Raw genomic sequence first — 16,821 nt, 5'->3', positions numbered from 1 at the left:
ATTTTGAGATAACTTGTTACACAGAGATAGATAATTAATATAACCACCTAAAATATAACAGTAGCTTTTTAACCCCAAAGCAAAAACAAACCAACAAATGAAAATCCAGGTCATTTTTCTCTTAAAACCAAGAAATTGTCCAAGGAAAGGCAAGGCTCTTACTATGAATTTCTCTTCATTCTGGCATTAGGATGTCTGCTCCATGTCTGCCATTTCCAAGGAAAAGTCGACCACCCTACAAGCTCTGACCACTCTCAACATGAATAGGGTCTCCTGTCACACTCAAGAGCAAGCAGTAACACTGGTGCTGAAGAACGGAAAGCACAGATAGGAGATCTCTGGGGGGCGAAAGGAAAGATTTGATAGAACTCAAAGAGTGATTGGGAATTTAAAGTGATGATCCAATAAAAGTAAAGGAAGAAATGTAAGGAAAAAAGATGTTGAGGAACTTCTGGAAAAAAAATTATGGAAGACAGGTATAATTGAAATATGAAGCAAAACAGAATGTCCTGATTATAAGCAACTGATAGGATGGAAAGGAATCCATTTGAACCTGACCCTGAGGAAATTCTCCTTTGAGCAGTCCAGGTAATATAATATTGGACCCATAAGAAAATGAACGTAATCTTAACACATAAGTGAAATGGGCATTGGACAATATTTACATAGTAATGATAATCTCAATTTGCTTTATTGCTTTTCCACTTTATAGCCCTCATAGATAAAATATGGAAGGTGTAGTTGTGGTTGCCAAACAGTATGTTAAAATCTCTGGAAATATAATGAGATGGTGAGATGTAGGGAAGCTAGAGGAACAGGTAGGTGTACAATATATTTACCTTACTAATGCGGATACTCAAGAGATACTGTTGTATATTAATGGAATGAGAAATAGAGATATAAATATACTATTTAAAGTGACAAAAATAACTAATATATGAACAAAATTCAGAGGAAAAGAAGAAAAGGAAAATGAAGGGATTAAGGCCAGGAACTAATCTTCAGTTTTCTTTCTGGAGATTTCATAAATATTATATAAAAGGGATAAAAAGTTGGAAGTGTAAGCATATTATTTAGAGATATGGAAATAATTACCAAAAGAATTGTGAAAAGATATCATCTCGGGGAAGTAAGACTAGGGGTGGTGAGGGGTTGGATGGGGGTTGCTACTCTTTACACATATATCATCTTCTAAATCATATTGATTTGTTTTCATGTGCATGAGATATCTTAATGAAAATAATTTAACAATGATTCCCACTTGTTTTGCATACATTCAGCAAAGCATAAAAGTAAATTTTGCCAGCATCCTGTTATTAGCCTCAGAACTAGGGTAAAAGAGCAGGTTATAATTAATGTTATTACTTGCAATTTGAGGTACCACCCATTTAAATATATTGTATTTTTCAAATAACCCACACAGCAAGAATAAATTCCTTTGAAATTTCCTAGGCTTTGTCTAGATTTGTCTATCATCAGGAATTCACTCCACTCCCCAAACTTCATTTAAGTCTTTGTGTCCAATTAGTGTTATGCCAGCATGTCCCTCTAATCTCTTCGTTTAATTCTCTAGTTCTTCGTACTCAGTTCTCGTTTGAAATTGCCAGTGAAAATATCAGTTTTTACACGCTTAAATTCAGCAGTGACTATCTTTCCAGAACATTATACACTTTCCCCAGTTCTGTTTTCCAGCAATAGTCAATGTCTAAATATCAAGCCTATGCCCAGCTTTTCTTGAAGCCTTGTCGAGTCTCTGGTGCAAAAGTGGGTCTGCAATGGGTCTCACAGTACGAGGCTTCCTCGTTGGTTTCCTATTTTTACCTGTTTATTCAGCTTGTCAAAATTAGCTGGAGATACAAAAAAATCGGAAAAATGGTTTGAAAATGTGAGTTCCTGCCTCTTCAAAATGGTCCAAATACTACACGCAATTCTGAAGTGACTGTTAACAATCTGACTGTGGGGAGGTCAGCTTCTGGGGCAGACAACAGGGGGTGCTTTGCTGTAGACAGTTTAAAAGCAATACTAAATCTTACTACAAGTCAGCCTGCTTTTTTTGTTTTACAGTGCATCAGCAATTCTAAACTATGCCAGGGATAAAATATTCCTCCAAAGGGGGGACCATCAACACTGCCCCTTCCCCACCTAGGTAAACCACCATAACCCCAAACTGATGAGACGGTATTCAACCTCTGGAAAAGCATGTTACACCCACTAATCTGTAACCTGTCAGTCAAAATTATACTGCTTTGTACCCTTGTCTTTTCCACCTTAGGGACAACTACTGGAATATCCTTCCTGAACTTAAGTGAATGTTGGTAACACAAACTGAAATGAGAATTTGCTTCCTGTATATCCTATTCATGCCTTTCTATTAAGTGAGACTGCATATACTTAAAAACGACATCACCCTTTGTTTTAAAACTGTGTATTTACCCTGCATATGAAGGAATAATTCTGTTGTTCCCTTCTTACATGCACCATCTTTATTCTCTGCAACTATTGATCAGTCCAGGAAAATTCACCACTAGGCAGCACTCCGTATTTATCTCAGCGTTGGGATATGCACTTTGGGTGTTCATAATTTATTTATGCAAAAACTATTTACTAAGTGTCCATTTTGCACCAAGCACCTTAGGTGCTGAGCCTGCACAGGTGAATAGGGCATAGGTTTTGACTTTCAGGTGCTTGTCAAAAAGGAAAATGAAATAAAAGTTAAAGGCTCTGATAGATAAATAACTATCTGTACGTCTACTTATCTGAATATATATTTATCTATTTTTCCAAAGTGCTATGAAAACAAGAAATGCATCCTGCTTAGGGTTGTTCCGGAAAGCTTCAAGTGAAATGCAAGGTCTAAAATCATCTCATACCATTAACATTAGCAAAGCTTTAGAACTTTACAAAGGTAGAGTCAATTACTGTGAGTAAGATCACAGGTACAGTTGCAGCACAGGAAAAAAGGAGGAAACAGGAACATTGCTGGCAGAGGGAGTAACACTGCAAAGACTGAAAATGGGAGGTTGTATTTTGTTTACTACTGCTAGCGTACCAATGGTAAATTTCAGATTGGGTACTTTAAGTAACATGCTCTTTTTTTTTTTTCCCTTTTCTGAATCAAGTTTCCAAATAATGTGGAATGCAAAGTCACAATGACAAGAGTATATAAGACAATGAGGCAATTAAATAAACCACAGACAACTTCAGTCATAAATATAATTAAACCTCTATCTAAAACTATAATGAAAATGCTTACTTTGGATAGTAGAAAGCCATCAGTTCATAACAGAATAAGTGGGTCATTTGGCTGCCTTGTGATGTCTTATTTTCCATCTGTTGTTATGGATTACCATGTTGACTCTGTCTAGAATTATTACTAATGGCCAGTTGATGCTGTGCAGGGAAAGGTCAGATACAGGAAATTCACCACAAAATGTGAAAGAATCTTGACGAATCCTTTTTACTTCTGAAATATGGGCATTAGAACAAGAGAAACTCCCTTCAGTGGAATGTGAATATTTTCTAGTTTCTTTTGAAAGAAACTGATACTCTCTTTGGACCTGTGGACACAAGCACTTACACTGTAATCTAGCTGTACACACAATCTTTTGATACACATTCAGGGATAGTTACCGTAGAGGTAAGCTAAGAGGTATAGAATATATGAAAATAAGCTTCCCTCAAGAGTTCCACGTCCAAAGTTTTGCTGCTGAATTTTTCATGCTGGGTTACATTTAGTGAAGATCTCGTAAGAGCTGGCTTAACATGGTACAGCAGATAGAGATTCCTCATGTGGTTACCTGCCAGTATCTCAGGGAATCTATAGTTGAATATATTTGTTACATAGTCCTTGGATGGTGTTGATCAAATTCAGGCCCATTTCTCTTATTTGAGACTTGCGTCATCTTCTTTGAATCTGTAATGCCTAGAACAGGGTCTGGCACACACGGAAGGAAGAAAGGAAAAAAGGAGCAAACAGAGAGAAGGAAGAAGAGTGGTAGCAGAATGGAAACGAGGATGCTAAGGAAGGAAACAATGACCACCTACTTTGTGCCAGATGCTATACTAAGATGTTTGCTCATGTAAATTTAGCTGATATAAAGAATCTGTCAGCACGATAAACATGATTTTAAAGTTCCCTTTATTACTGGCTCATGTTTTACTCCATACAATAGTCCAACACTGAGTTCACACACATAACCAACAGTATCCAGGCTTCCTCAATAGCACAGTATTTATTCCATGGAGGGACAGAGGTGATTCGGCTCCCCCACATGCCTTTCAGGGGAGCCTCCACATCCCTCTTGACTAGGAAAATCTTAAAAGAGGACAAAAGGGGCCTGCACCACCAGCTACCCTATCAAACCTATAGACAGATGATAACATTTATTTTAGAAAAAGTTTTCCACAGAATGTGGGTAATTTCAGACTCAGAGTAGTGTCTAGCACATTGCCAACACTCAGGACATGTTAAGTAATAAAAGGGTGTTGCTTCAAATCACTTGCTATTAAAAAAAGACTAAAATATCTTCCGTCCTTTCAATTTGTTTCAGAGTTTCCATTGTGCCAGTGATGCTGTTAATAACAGACTGCACATCTGTGATGTACAAAAGCTTTACTATTGTTGATTTAGGGCACTTTATATTTCATGTATGGAGTCTCTACATATCTGAGAAATGGTTGGTTCTTGTCGTACAACTCTGTATCTCTAGGTACCTCACACTCATCCTCAGGAATTTAATACCTTGCAAAGTGCATTTTATATGTTAGGTACACAAAAGATATTTGCTAATTCATAATTTTAAATAAAAGTATTGCAGATTTATAGGTAACATACATCATGGCTGAAAATAAGTAAGTTAATAAAAACAAATATACACTGCTATGTTTTCATTTGTTTTAATTATCATTTACTATGCTAACGGAGAAACTATTGGTTAACACTGGTGTTATTTGTCTGCTTGAGAGCCTACATAAAGAGAACAGTGATGATGAGAAGACAGTGAAAACTGTTTGGTTAGTGCTGTACAGGGGCAGATGAATTAACTAGATCTCCTCTTGAGGTTCCAGCCTAACGATGTTAATATATTTTTCTTGTTGGGGAACTTTTCAGTGATGCTAACTGATAAGAAAACCTAATATAGGCACTAAATAATAAAAATTTAAGAAATCATCTACTACCGAAGGCAATCTACAGATTCAGTGCTGTCCCTACCAAATCACCCATGGCATTTTTTCACAGAACTAGAGCAAAAAAATTTAAATTTGTATGGAAACACAAAAGACCTCAAATAGCCAAAACAATCTTGAGAAAGAAGAATGGAGCTGGAGGAATCACACACCCTGACTTCAGACTGTATTACAATGCTAGAGTCATCAAAACAGTATGGTACTGGCAGAAAAAGAGACACATAGATCAATGGAACAGGATAGAAAGCCCAGAAATTAACCCATGCACTTATGGTCAAGTAATCTACGACAAAGGAGGCAAGAATATTCAATGGAGGAAGGAGAATCTCTTCAATAAGTGGTGCTGGGAAAACTGGACAGCTACAGGTAAAAGAATGAAATTAGAACACTTCCTAACACCATACACAAAAATAAACTCAAAATGGATTAGAGACCTAAATGTAAGGCCAGACTTAAAACTCTTAGAGGAAAACATAGGCAGAACACTCTATGACATAAATCACATCAATACGTTTTGGGATCCATATCCTAGAGTAATGGAAATAAAAGCAAAAGAAAACAAATGGGACCTAATTAAACTTAAGAGCTTTTGCACAGCAAAGGAAACCATAAACAAAAGGAAAAGACAACCTACAGAATGGGAGAAGACATTTGCAAATGATGTGACCAACAAGGGATTAATTTCCGAAATATACAAACAGCTCATACAGCTCCATATTAAAAAAACAATCAAAAACCAGGCAGAAGGCCTAAATAAACATTTCTCCAAAGAAGACATACAGATGGCCAACAGGCACATGAAAAGATGCTCAACATGGCTAATTATTAGAGAAATGCAAATCAAAACTACAATGAGGTATCACCTCACACTGGTCAGAAAGTACATCATTAAAAAATCTACAAATAACAAATCCTGGAGCGGGTGTGGAGAAAAGGGAACCCTCTTATACTGTTGGTGGGAATGTAAATTGGTGCAGCTACTACGGAAAACAGTATGGAGGTTCCTTTAAAAACTAAAAGTAGAGTTACCATATGATCCAGCAATCCCACTTCTATCAGGAAAACATGAAAACTCTAATTTGAAAAGACACATGCACCCCAATGTTCATAGTGGCACTATTTATAATAGCCAAGACATGGAAGCAACCTAAATGTCCACTGACAGATGAATGGACAAAGAAAATGTGGTATACATATATACAATGGAATATGACTCAGTCATGAAAAAGAATGAAATAATGCCATCTGCAACAACATGGGTGGACCTAGGGATTATCATACTAAGTGATGTAAGTCAGACAGAGAAAGACAAATATCATATGATATCACTTATGTGTGGAATCTATTTAAAAAAGGATACAAATGGACTTATATACAAAACAGAAATAGCCTCACAGACATAGAAAACAAAATTATGGTTACCAAAGGGGAAACGGAGGGGGAAGCATAAATTAGAAGTTGAGAATTAACAGATACACACACTATATATAAAATAGATAAACAAATAAACAACAAGGACCTACTGTATAGCACAGGGAACTATATTCAATATCTTGTAATAACCTATAATGGAAAAAAATCTGAAAAAGCATATATATATATACCTACCTACATACATATATATACATATATGTAGTCACTTTTCTGTACACATGAAACTAACACAACATTGTAAATCAACTCTACTTCAATAAAAAAAAATCATAGAGATCTAAATTTAATCTTGATACTAGTTTATTGAACAATACTTACTGTTTAATATATATCATGAAAGAAGAAAAAGCATTGTTAATAATAAAAAGATATTCCTTTGTCCTACAACTGAGACTTGAAATATCAGAAAGGGAGCCAACCTCACCAGTTCTTTCTGAGAAAATGCTCACTGAAATTACTGCCACATATTAATTAGATACAGAGTTTTCAGTCATTCTATTTCCCCCATGGTAATAAAAATGATATCAAAAGAAATTGTATCAAGAATCATAAACCCAACTTGGTCTAACTCACAGCTGGAAGTACCTGAAGTTTTTCATTTCCAAGTTGAAAAAGGAGTATATCGTGACTTTTAAGCTCCTTAATCAAGACACGTTATTGAGGATAGTGATAGAAGTCATATTTGCACTATTCAGTGTCATACTATGAATGAGCTTCTGTCTGAGAACAGCTGGGAAACAGGTATGCGAAATTTCTGGGCTGCTCCGTCAACAGTGTTTTGAGATTGTGTTGTTGGTGGTGATGATGGTGGTGATGGTGGGTGGAGGTGAGTAAAATAGCGGAGAGTTCTTCACTACCCACTAACAGTGGATAGCAGAGAGTTCTTCATTATGCAGTATATTTAGGGTCCACGGTCCTCTCCCACTAAATGCCAGTGACAACTCTCCCCCTGAATCATTTCCTGCCTCCCACCCCTTCCCACATCCTTGTTCTAGGGGAACGGTGCTGCCTCCTTGTGGAAAACACATTCAACAGAGAATTCAGCACAGTACATACCACACCATTTGAGTTCTGATTTAGAAACATCAATTCAGAGCTGTTTTCAAGGGCAGAGAAAATATCTTTAAAGGTAAGAAAGATGCTTTAATTTATACAGTGTACTTGAGGAATGTAACTTTTCAAACGTAACTATCATTTGTATAATGGTTACATGGGTCAGACTTTTTTTTACTTCTCTGTATTTTAGGGTGAACCATAAGAAATTTTCTTTTTTTTTGGTAATACAAATTGTCAAATAGCAGTAATTGTATATAGTTCACATACTATACTGACTCATTTAATCCTCACAATAAGCTTATGAAATCAGCATCCCCATTTTATAGATGGGAAACAGAGGTATTGAGAGGCTAACTTGCCTAGGGCACATAGCCAGTATGTAGGGAAAGTAAGGCTGAGATTTTTTTTTTTTTTTTTTTTTGCGGTACGCAGGCCTCTCACTGTTGTGGCCTCTCCCGTTGCAGAGCACAGGCTCCGGACGCGCAGGCTCAGTGGCCATGGCTAACGGACCCAGCCGCTCCGCGGCATGTGGGATCTTCCCGGACCAGGGCACGAACCCGCATCCCTTGCATCAGCAGGCGGACTCTCAACCAGTGCGCCACCAGGGAAGCCCAAGGCTGAGATTTAAGTAGGCATTCAGGCCCCTGGAGTCTTGCCCTTGACCCCTGTGCAATACTGCCTCCGAACAGCCCTTGCCAGTGGTGCTTCTTCAGACTGTCAGCTCTCAGAAGGCAGAATCAGACTGAGAGAGATTGGCAGGAGTATGAAGGAGGGAAATAGGTAGGTGTAAAAAAGGAAAGGGCTTTCCAGGCAGAGGACAGAGAGGTGTGAAACAGCATGACCTCTAGAGGTTTCTGTTAGTAGTTCAACAGGATCAGGAGAAAAGAGTGTGGAGGAGTGGAGATAAAACTTCTAGTGAAGCAGATAGGAGGCCAGCTGTGAAGAATGGACCCTGACAATCATCCAAGGAATCTGCTCTTTGTCCTAAATACCTGGATGTATTAAGGCCCATATTTGCATTTTTGAAAGAGCAGCCTGACACCTGGGTGGAGATCATTTGAGCTAGTTTAGAATATGAGAAGTTTGAGCTAGTTCAGAATATGAGAAGGCAGGAAGTGATGAGATTCTATGTCGATTTAAGGGCAGAGGACCAGATCACCCCAACGTACTCTGAAAAGAAGCTGGCTGCATAGCCTTGGGGAAGTTATTTAGTTTCTCTCTGCCTCAATTTTTCTCATGTGTAAAATAACAAGAATAATACCAAGCTGTACTTTCTGAGTCTTCATTTCTTCCTCATTCACATACATCCCTAGAATTTGATTACTCTTCTGATTTAATTAACAAGACTTATTAGTTAGTGTCTTGTGTCCTTAGGACCACACAGGGCAGGGCATGCAGAGTTCCCCCCCCCAATGTTCTTTTATAATTGATGCCATATCACTAATAACCTTTCCATATCTATTCAGAAAAGATTCCCGTCTTATGTTTCCCCCGCAGCCCCAACGCACAAGCATCCCCTCTCCTCTCTGCTTTATTCCTATAGCACTTGACATCCCATGTATGCTGTTTTAAGGTTTATTGTCCATCTCCCCTAACTAGAATGTGAGCTTTGTACAGAAAAATCTAATTTTATTCAATGCTGTATTTCCGGTGACTAGAACATTGCCTGGTATATAGTAAGTGCTCAGCAAACATATGTTAAGTGAATAAATGGATGGATGGGTGGATGGATGGCTATTTTTGTCTAGAACTAGCCTTGTCCAAAGATGTCTCAAAACCAAGGTTGCATCCACCAAGAGAGCACCTTTTCATCCAGTGAAACCTCCAGACCCTAAAGAATATGCACTGAACACAATAATTCTTAAAATAAACTCTAAAATGTATATATCCTAGAACTTTTGCTTACCCACAACGAGGGGAAAAACACCTTCTAAACTGAAGTGCTTACCTACATTTAAAATTACAATGAGCTGCACTTTTCTTAGCCAGCACCATTCTTCTTAGTTTCATAAGAATATGCCTTTGTATATATTTTCAAATCTACACCCAAGTGTTTTTCTTTTCAGTATGCACTAAAATTTGCAGTAGAAATGTACATTAGTTTAAGTGAATTGAGCAGAATGATTGGACTAGGGAAAATAAAACTAATTACTCATGTCACTAGTACTTTAAAATGCAGAGTAGTTATCAGGAACACACATAATTATAAGTAATGCAGTTATTTTTTAATAATGAAGCCACAGCTAAGGTTAATTAATACTTTTAATAAAAAAATAAAATTTTGTTCTTTGAAGTTACAATATGTTATTTGTTAGTTTTAGATATTTTTCATGGAAATATGTGTGCACTCTGCTTACATTTTTCAAACAAATAGTATTAATTTTTTATGAGTATCTCCAAAGCCACCAGGAAGCAACAGCAGTGTGTGACACATTCAAACACTCTTTTTTTGCTTGAATCCTAATTGGGATTCTTTTTGGAACATTCCATAGGAATCAAATGCCAATGACTTCAGTAGGAAATGAAGATACAGGTCCTGACCACCTACCAATGTTTTAAGTCCTCAATAGTTCCTTTTCTTGAGTAGGTTTGCTACCTCCACTCTGAAAAAAGCCTAACTAGATTGTTCCAATACATTTCATTTATATTTACTGATTCTGCTCCAGTCTACAATTTAATTTCTTACTAAGAGTTGCAAACTATAGTCCCTCCAGTCAAAATCTCTCAAAGCCTTATTCTGTCTCCCTTCTCAAGATTTTTTTTTTTTTTTTTTGGTACGCGGGTCTCTCACTGTTGTGGCCTCTCCTGTTGCGGAGCACAGGCTCCGGACGTGCAGGCTCAGCGGCCATGGCTCACGGGCCCAGCCGCTCCGCGGCATGTGGGATCTTCCCGGACCGCGGCACGAACCCGTGTCCCCTGCATCGGCAGGCGGACTCTCAACCACTGCGTCCACCAGGGAAGCACCCTTCTCAAGACTTTTGAAATGAGATGAAAAGATTTTTGAAATGAGATGAAAAGAAGATGAAAAAGGCTATGGATTCTTGAAACCAAGTAAGGATACCAGAATCAGCTTCTGCTCTGAATGAAAGGACAGGGCTTCTCTATTTATTATTCTTATGAAGTATGATTTTCTTGCAAAGATAGATTTTATATATGCTGTAAAAGTAGAATGGAATATAATTTACAGACGAAAATGGGATGCTTTTGAGAGTCAGAAAAGGATACTATTAATAATTACATCGGTACACCAGGTGCACAAGAGGACTATACAGGCCAACTGAGATGCATGCCACACTGTGTAAAAGTCAAGGGTGAAATCTATGCTTTATTAAATAAGCATCAGAAGACCTAATTAAGAGTATCATCACTAGAGTCAGTGAAATTTTAGAGCTGAGTACAATTCAAGAGATTCCTAAACCCACTTATTTTAGAGAGAGCGCAAGGCCAAAGTGCAGCGAGGTTAACCCACCTGTCCAAGTTACACAAAAAAGGTAGGTGGTTGTGTTGAAATTGGAAACGGGTCTCCTGATTCGCTGTGATCTTTCTATTCTACCATACCTCCTCTAGGCAAAAGGCATTACTATGGATCCATATTGTCTACGGTATGTAAATAACTTGTAAAATATTCTTGAAGGAAAGAACCACAATATCACAAAATGTGATACAAAGCATAGACCAAAAGAAATTTCACAATCTTGATCTGAAAAGGAATAATTTCCTTTCTTTACAAACTGGCAACCAAAGGGAATGAATATTGCCCTTTGCATGTTGGCGTACTTTTACTCATTTAAGTAAATCTACAAATACATTGTAAGACATTGGCAGATTATTCAGAAGAGGAGGGAACACTCAGCCATCAAAAATCCCAAGAAGCTCTCAGCATCCTGAAGAACTTAATACTGTTAATTATCTGCAAATATTCACTTTCTGAGATTAGCCTTATAGAAAGTTTCTCTTTTTTAGGATGAGTGGGTCTTATGGAAACATTTAGATAGTAGATATCATAAGTAAAACAAATTTTTACCAACTTTATATAATCCATATAAAAAGTACTATTAATATTTTTATATTCACATTTTTTAAAGTCATTTAATCAGAAAGGTTGGTAAATGTACTCATTATTTCATGACATAGATCATATCTTCCTAAAGTAAACATCAGTCTTAAAATTGATCATCATTCAGAGAAGAAAACCTTTTTTTTTCTTTTTAAAGCATATTTACTTCTAAGTAGGAATGTAAACAGGATCTTATGGGATGACATTTTGTGAATACTCTTTTATATTCTCTGACTCTGTGAAAACTGAAAATTCTCCCCTACTACTTGCCCTGCAGGATGGCTGAACAAACCTCATCTCATCTGTCTGAAATGAATCCAATTTAATTCTGCTTGACCAAAAATCTGTTTCCATAGTTCGAAAACATGCAATCACCCTAAAGTACATTGCCATTGTAGCTATTGCTGAGGAAAATATACCTTGATTGAGAAAACAGTCCAGTGTGGCTTTTGAAAAATAAAATGACCCTCCCTGGTACACAATTTGGTAAGGCGGTTGATGAAAGTAGGCAGGTCAAAGGTTACAGTCTTAGAATTAGCATTACAAATCACTTGCATATTTAAATGTCAAGACTTTGACAATTCTAACAAACATTTAAATTCTACATATATCAGTAATCTCTTTGTAGCTGGAGGGCAAGATAAAAATCAACTGTGAAGTAAATTTACAACAAATTATTCTGTTACTCAAAAATAAATAATTTGCTTTCTTCCCTAGTAGTTTTTCCCCCATACATTCACATCTTATTACCTGTAATCACAAACATATCCTTTTAAGAGAGAATTTTTTTTTTTTTGCTGTACGCAGGCCTCTCACTGTTATGGCCTCTCCCGTTGCTGAGCACAGGCTCCGGACGCGCAGGCTCAGCAGCCATGGCTCACGGGCCTAGCCACTCTGCCGCATGTGGGATCTTCCCGGACCGGGGCACGAACCCGTGTCCCCTGCATCGGCAGGCAGACTCTCAACCACTACGCCACCAGGGAAGCCCCAAGAGAGAATTTTAAAAACTTTTAGTACAACTTTAAAACACTGTTGTTGAATATTTGTAGTATATTAATCCAAACTATTTAATTGCTGTTATTGGTCTGTTAAAAATCTAAAGATTTAAAATATGTATTTTTTAATGGACCTAGTAATCTTTTATTTAAGTCAATACTTCCTCAAGTGAACCAAGTAATTATTAATTAATTAGATCATTTACTTCCATAAACCACTGCTATCTTTAAACATGTTATAGCTTACAATAAAAGAGACTCTTTTCATTGGCAATTAATGGGCAGTTAACTGTTTTCCTTTCACATTAGTTAATATTATAAAATGCATAAATTTTTAATTTCTTCATTTCTAGGTGTTTAACTTGCAAACGAAATAGCTATTTTACAAATGTTTACTTAAAAAACAAGTTCTTAATACATAGCGAGTACTAATTGATAAAAAACATAAAAGTAAGGCTGATAATTCTTTCCTTATTTTGGGATACATCTGGTTTACCTAGTAACTTAAGCAGCTGTGATTTCATTAACGATGAAACAAGACTACTAAGAAAAAAATCTGATCATTTCAAATTTTATTCACAAGAACATTTCTATTTCCGAATGTCCTAGAATGTCCTCTTATGAATTATTTTACATAAAGGAAATAGTCTATCATAGCTCTGTGTTTCATTTTCCTATATCAGATTTGCCTTAATAACCTGCTTATCGTTAAATAAACCGTAAACCAATAAACACAATAACAAATCATTAGTGAAGTATCAGAAAAGAATATCAAACAGAGCTGTTGGGCATGCATAAATCTGTCTAAAGACACAATCTTTATCCAAGAGGCTAAGTGCAATTATTAACAATCTTATAAACCCAAACAAGACACAGAAAATCAACAAAATGATTTTACTCTAAGCACACATTCTTACTAAAATGTCTATTTCATAAGGGAGGGGCTTTTTGTTTGGTGTTCCTAATGTATCCCCAGTGCCTAGAACAGTGTATGGCACATGTAGTGTGATCGGTAAATACATATTGATGAACACCCTGTGAGACAGCCCATTTTACTTTGTGGCCAAATGCAAATTTTAAAAAAGGAGAGAGAAGAAAGAAAAAAGTGATGCATATAGGTGTATAATATGAAATACTACATTTATAAATTTACAGACTTTACAACTTTTTGGTCATCTCTCTTCTTCTAGGACATTTTCTCTTTCTCTATTCTGTTCCTCCCACTCCTTCCTACTCAAAGTAAAAATCAGAATCTATTTTCTTCTTTCTCTGGTAAACATATGTTAATTAGTAGATAGGGTGCTGATCTGAACAGAATTCATCTTCTTTTACTCTCTTTCTAAATGTGACACATGATCTATTTCAAACATTTGAAATAAAAGCAATTTAAAAAATAATTGGTGTCATTCTTGCTTCTTTAGTACGTGGTTTTCTAGAAAAGTAAGAATCTTATCTTTGGAAAGCTTTATATGGCACCTACTAGAGACGTTCACTAACTACCAAAAACAAAACAAAAGCAAACAATCAAGTCTGGGCCAAGAAGAACACACAATTCTGAAAGCATTAACAACAGAATATGTACAAAGGCTATAAATGTCAACAGAGATCTAATAGAATTTAATAGAATTTCAACAGCATTCTAAAAGCCTTTATGAAATGTAAGCTCTGAGGCAGGTGTTTTTTTTTTCTCTTCTTCATTGATGTAATGCCAATACTTAAGCCAGTGCCTGACACATAGTAGGCAATCAGTAAGTATATCTTGATGGAATAAATATACTTCCTACTTGTACAAGTGTGACATTTAAAAATTGTTTTTCAAAAATTTTAGACATAAGATTGAAAAATAAGCTCATTGAAGTGAAATATGGGTGAGGGCACTTAGCTATATAACGTATGAAATATGTTGGCCCAAGACAGTTTTTTTTTTGTTTTTTTTTTTTGCAGTAGGCGGGCCTCTCACTGTTGTGGCCTCTCCCGTTGCGGAACACAGGCTCCAGATGCACAGGCTCCAGATGCACAGGCTCAGCGGCCATGGCTCACGGGCCCAGCCGCTCCGCAGTATATGTGGGATCTTCCCGGACCGGGGCATGAACCCGTGTCCCCTGCGTCGACAGGCGGACTCTCAACCACTGCGCCACCAGGGAAGCCCCCAAGACAGTTTTTAAGTACCATATTTTGGGTCTTTGTCCTCAGATAAACTAACAGTGTGTTTTTCCCATAAACAGTAAAATAGTGGACTTATCGTTCATGGTGAGAGCCACATGCCTACCAATTCAAAATTTTCAGACTTCAAAATACAATAGAAGTGCTATAGGCAATTTCTTTTTTAAGATGTTCAAATTTGCTTTTATTTTATTTTGATGAAGTGCTGAGCTTGAACAAGGCCTTTCAGATACCTCACTATTTGACTCGTTCATTTAACTTAAAAAGTGAAAGACCTGTGTAATTAGTAGACAATCCCCTCAGCTTGGGCTAGACCAAGGTTACTGAATCAAGACCATCAACTAACCACACACAAACCTTCACAAAGCAGTATATATCAATAAAAGTTCACAAACCACAAACCAACAGCATATACACATTTCATCCTCAAACTGAATTCATTATATTAAGCAAGTCTTAAAAAAGCCATAATGCTTGAGATCAGAAATAATCCCATTCTAGAAAAGACACATATGCAGAAAAGTCCACTTTCATAATCACAGATCCAGAATGAAGAAATGAAATCTGTGTACTCACCTGGCTAATGGGTTCTTTTGTAGGGGGCTTTCCTCTTCTGGCTGTGCTAGTAGCCAGGGTCGTGGTGGTCTCCATAATTGACGTGGACATCTCTGACTGCATGGCAGTGGCTGTCGACTCAGTTGTCATAGAGGAAGGCACTTCACCAACCAGTCTCACATTTCCCACTATGGCGATGTTGGCATCATTTTCGGCTGCCATATTCAGAACTTTCAAGCCATTGTAGTAAAGCCCAGAGAGCTGACCCTGGAAGGGCTGGCCCTGCTCTTTCCCGCCAATTATTATGGTTGCTTGGCTATTGAAGATTGTGAGCTGACGCCCTGTAAAAATAATATTACATACATGCAAAAATGTTGATTGTGAACTCTACATTCTACAAAGGATGATAAAACAGATCTTTCATGGGGTGGATAATGAGAGCAATAAACTATAAGAGAGGCATTTGACTCATAATTCATTGCTTATAAATGAGGTGTCCATGAGATGCATAATCATTGGCAAATACTTGTAAATTCTCAAATTATTATAAATGTAGTGCTTTTGCTAAAAGACCAATCAAAGATATGTATTACAAATTAATTTTTAGGGGATTCCTTTCCCCTTTTACCTCAAGACCTTATGCTGTTGGTCTCTTAAGTCTAAATTGTTTAATTAAAAATGAGATATTTAATATTTCAAGTATTTGTCATTCTAAAATTACCACTGGTAGAAACTCATCTATAGCAGCTGAAATCTGAATTTAAATTTATGGTAAAAATTTCGTAATTCACATAATGGCCACAGGTATCTATATGCTCTTCTTTAGAAATGTGTATTTTTTGAAGGCAATAGTCCATTGTTATTTGAATTATTCTGTTTTCCGGCAAATACACTGAAAAGAAACACATAGTTTACACTGAGCGTGTCAGAGACAAAAAAAATCCAAAAAGATTTTTCTGATTGGCTTTCAGCAAGTCTATTAAAACAAAACAAAATGAAAAAAAATATAGCTTCAGATGTAAAAAGCAGCTTCAGCAATGATACACAAACCAATGGAGAAATTATGGCACATTTCCATCAAACAGCAATCCTCAGCACAACAGTACCAATATCATCAAATTGAGTATCCAGTTTTAGCAGATTGCTCTCTGTTCATAAAAAGCATGCACACAACTTTAAGTTCAGTTTTAATTAGGGCTTGTTCCCAAATGCTCTTAGAAGTTTGCAAACGTTAAAGGGACTTCATTTTGACTGGCAATCCATATTGCCCACTATTTAAGATGCCTAGAGTTTAAACCAAGAGTTTTTTTGTTGTTGTTTTTTTCAGGACCATAATGAAGATATCAGAACTACATATATTTTAGTTAATAATTT

General features: G+C 36.7%; 1 protein-coding gene across 4 annotated transcripts in view; it reads right to left on the bottom strand.

Annotated features, from left to right (window-relative positions):
- LOC149747754 (neurexin-1-beta) overlaps positions 1–16,821 on the bottom strand; it is a 546,613-nt gene that overhangs the window by 130,987 nt on the left and 398,805 nt on the right. For all 4 annotated transcript variants that reach the window (XM_022573880.3, XM_022573879.3, XM_089923193.1 and 1 more), the window contains exon 5: positions 15,469–15,788. In XM_022573880.3, the coding sequence (XP_022429588.1) occupies positions 15,469–15,788 (320 nt within the window). The remainder of the gene's footprint in view (positions 1–15,468; positions 15,789–16,821) is intronic.

Source organism: Delphinapterus leucas, chromosome 13 (genome assembly GCF_059928025.1).
Source record: "Delphinapterus leucas isolate spDelLeu-1000000601 "Yukka" chromosome 13, BTC_Dleu_Yukka2, whole genome shotgun sequence".
NCBI lineage: Eukaryota > Metazoa > Chordata > Mammalia > Artiodactyla > Monodontidae > Delphinapterus > Delphinapterus leucas.
The sequence above is the reverse complement of the archived record's forward strand: the minus strand, read 5'-3'. Positions and strand labels throughout refer to the sequence as shown.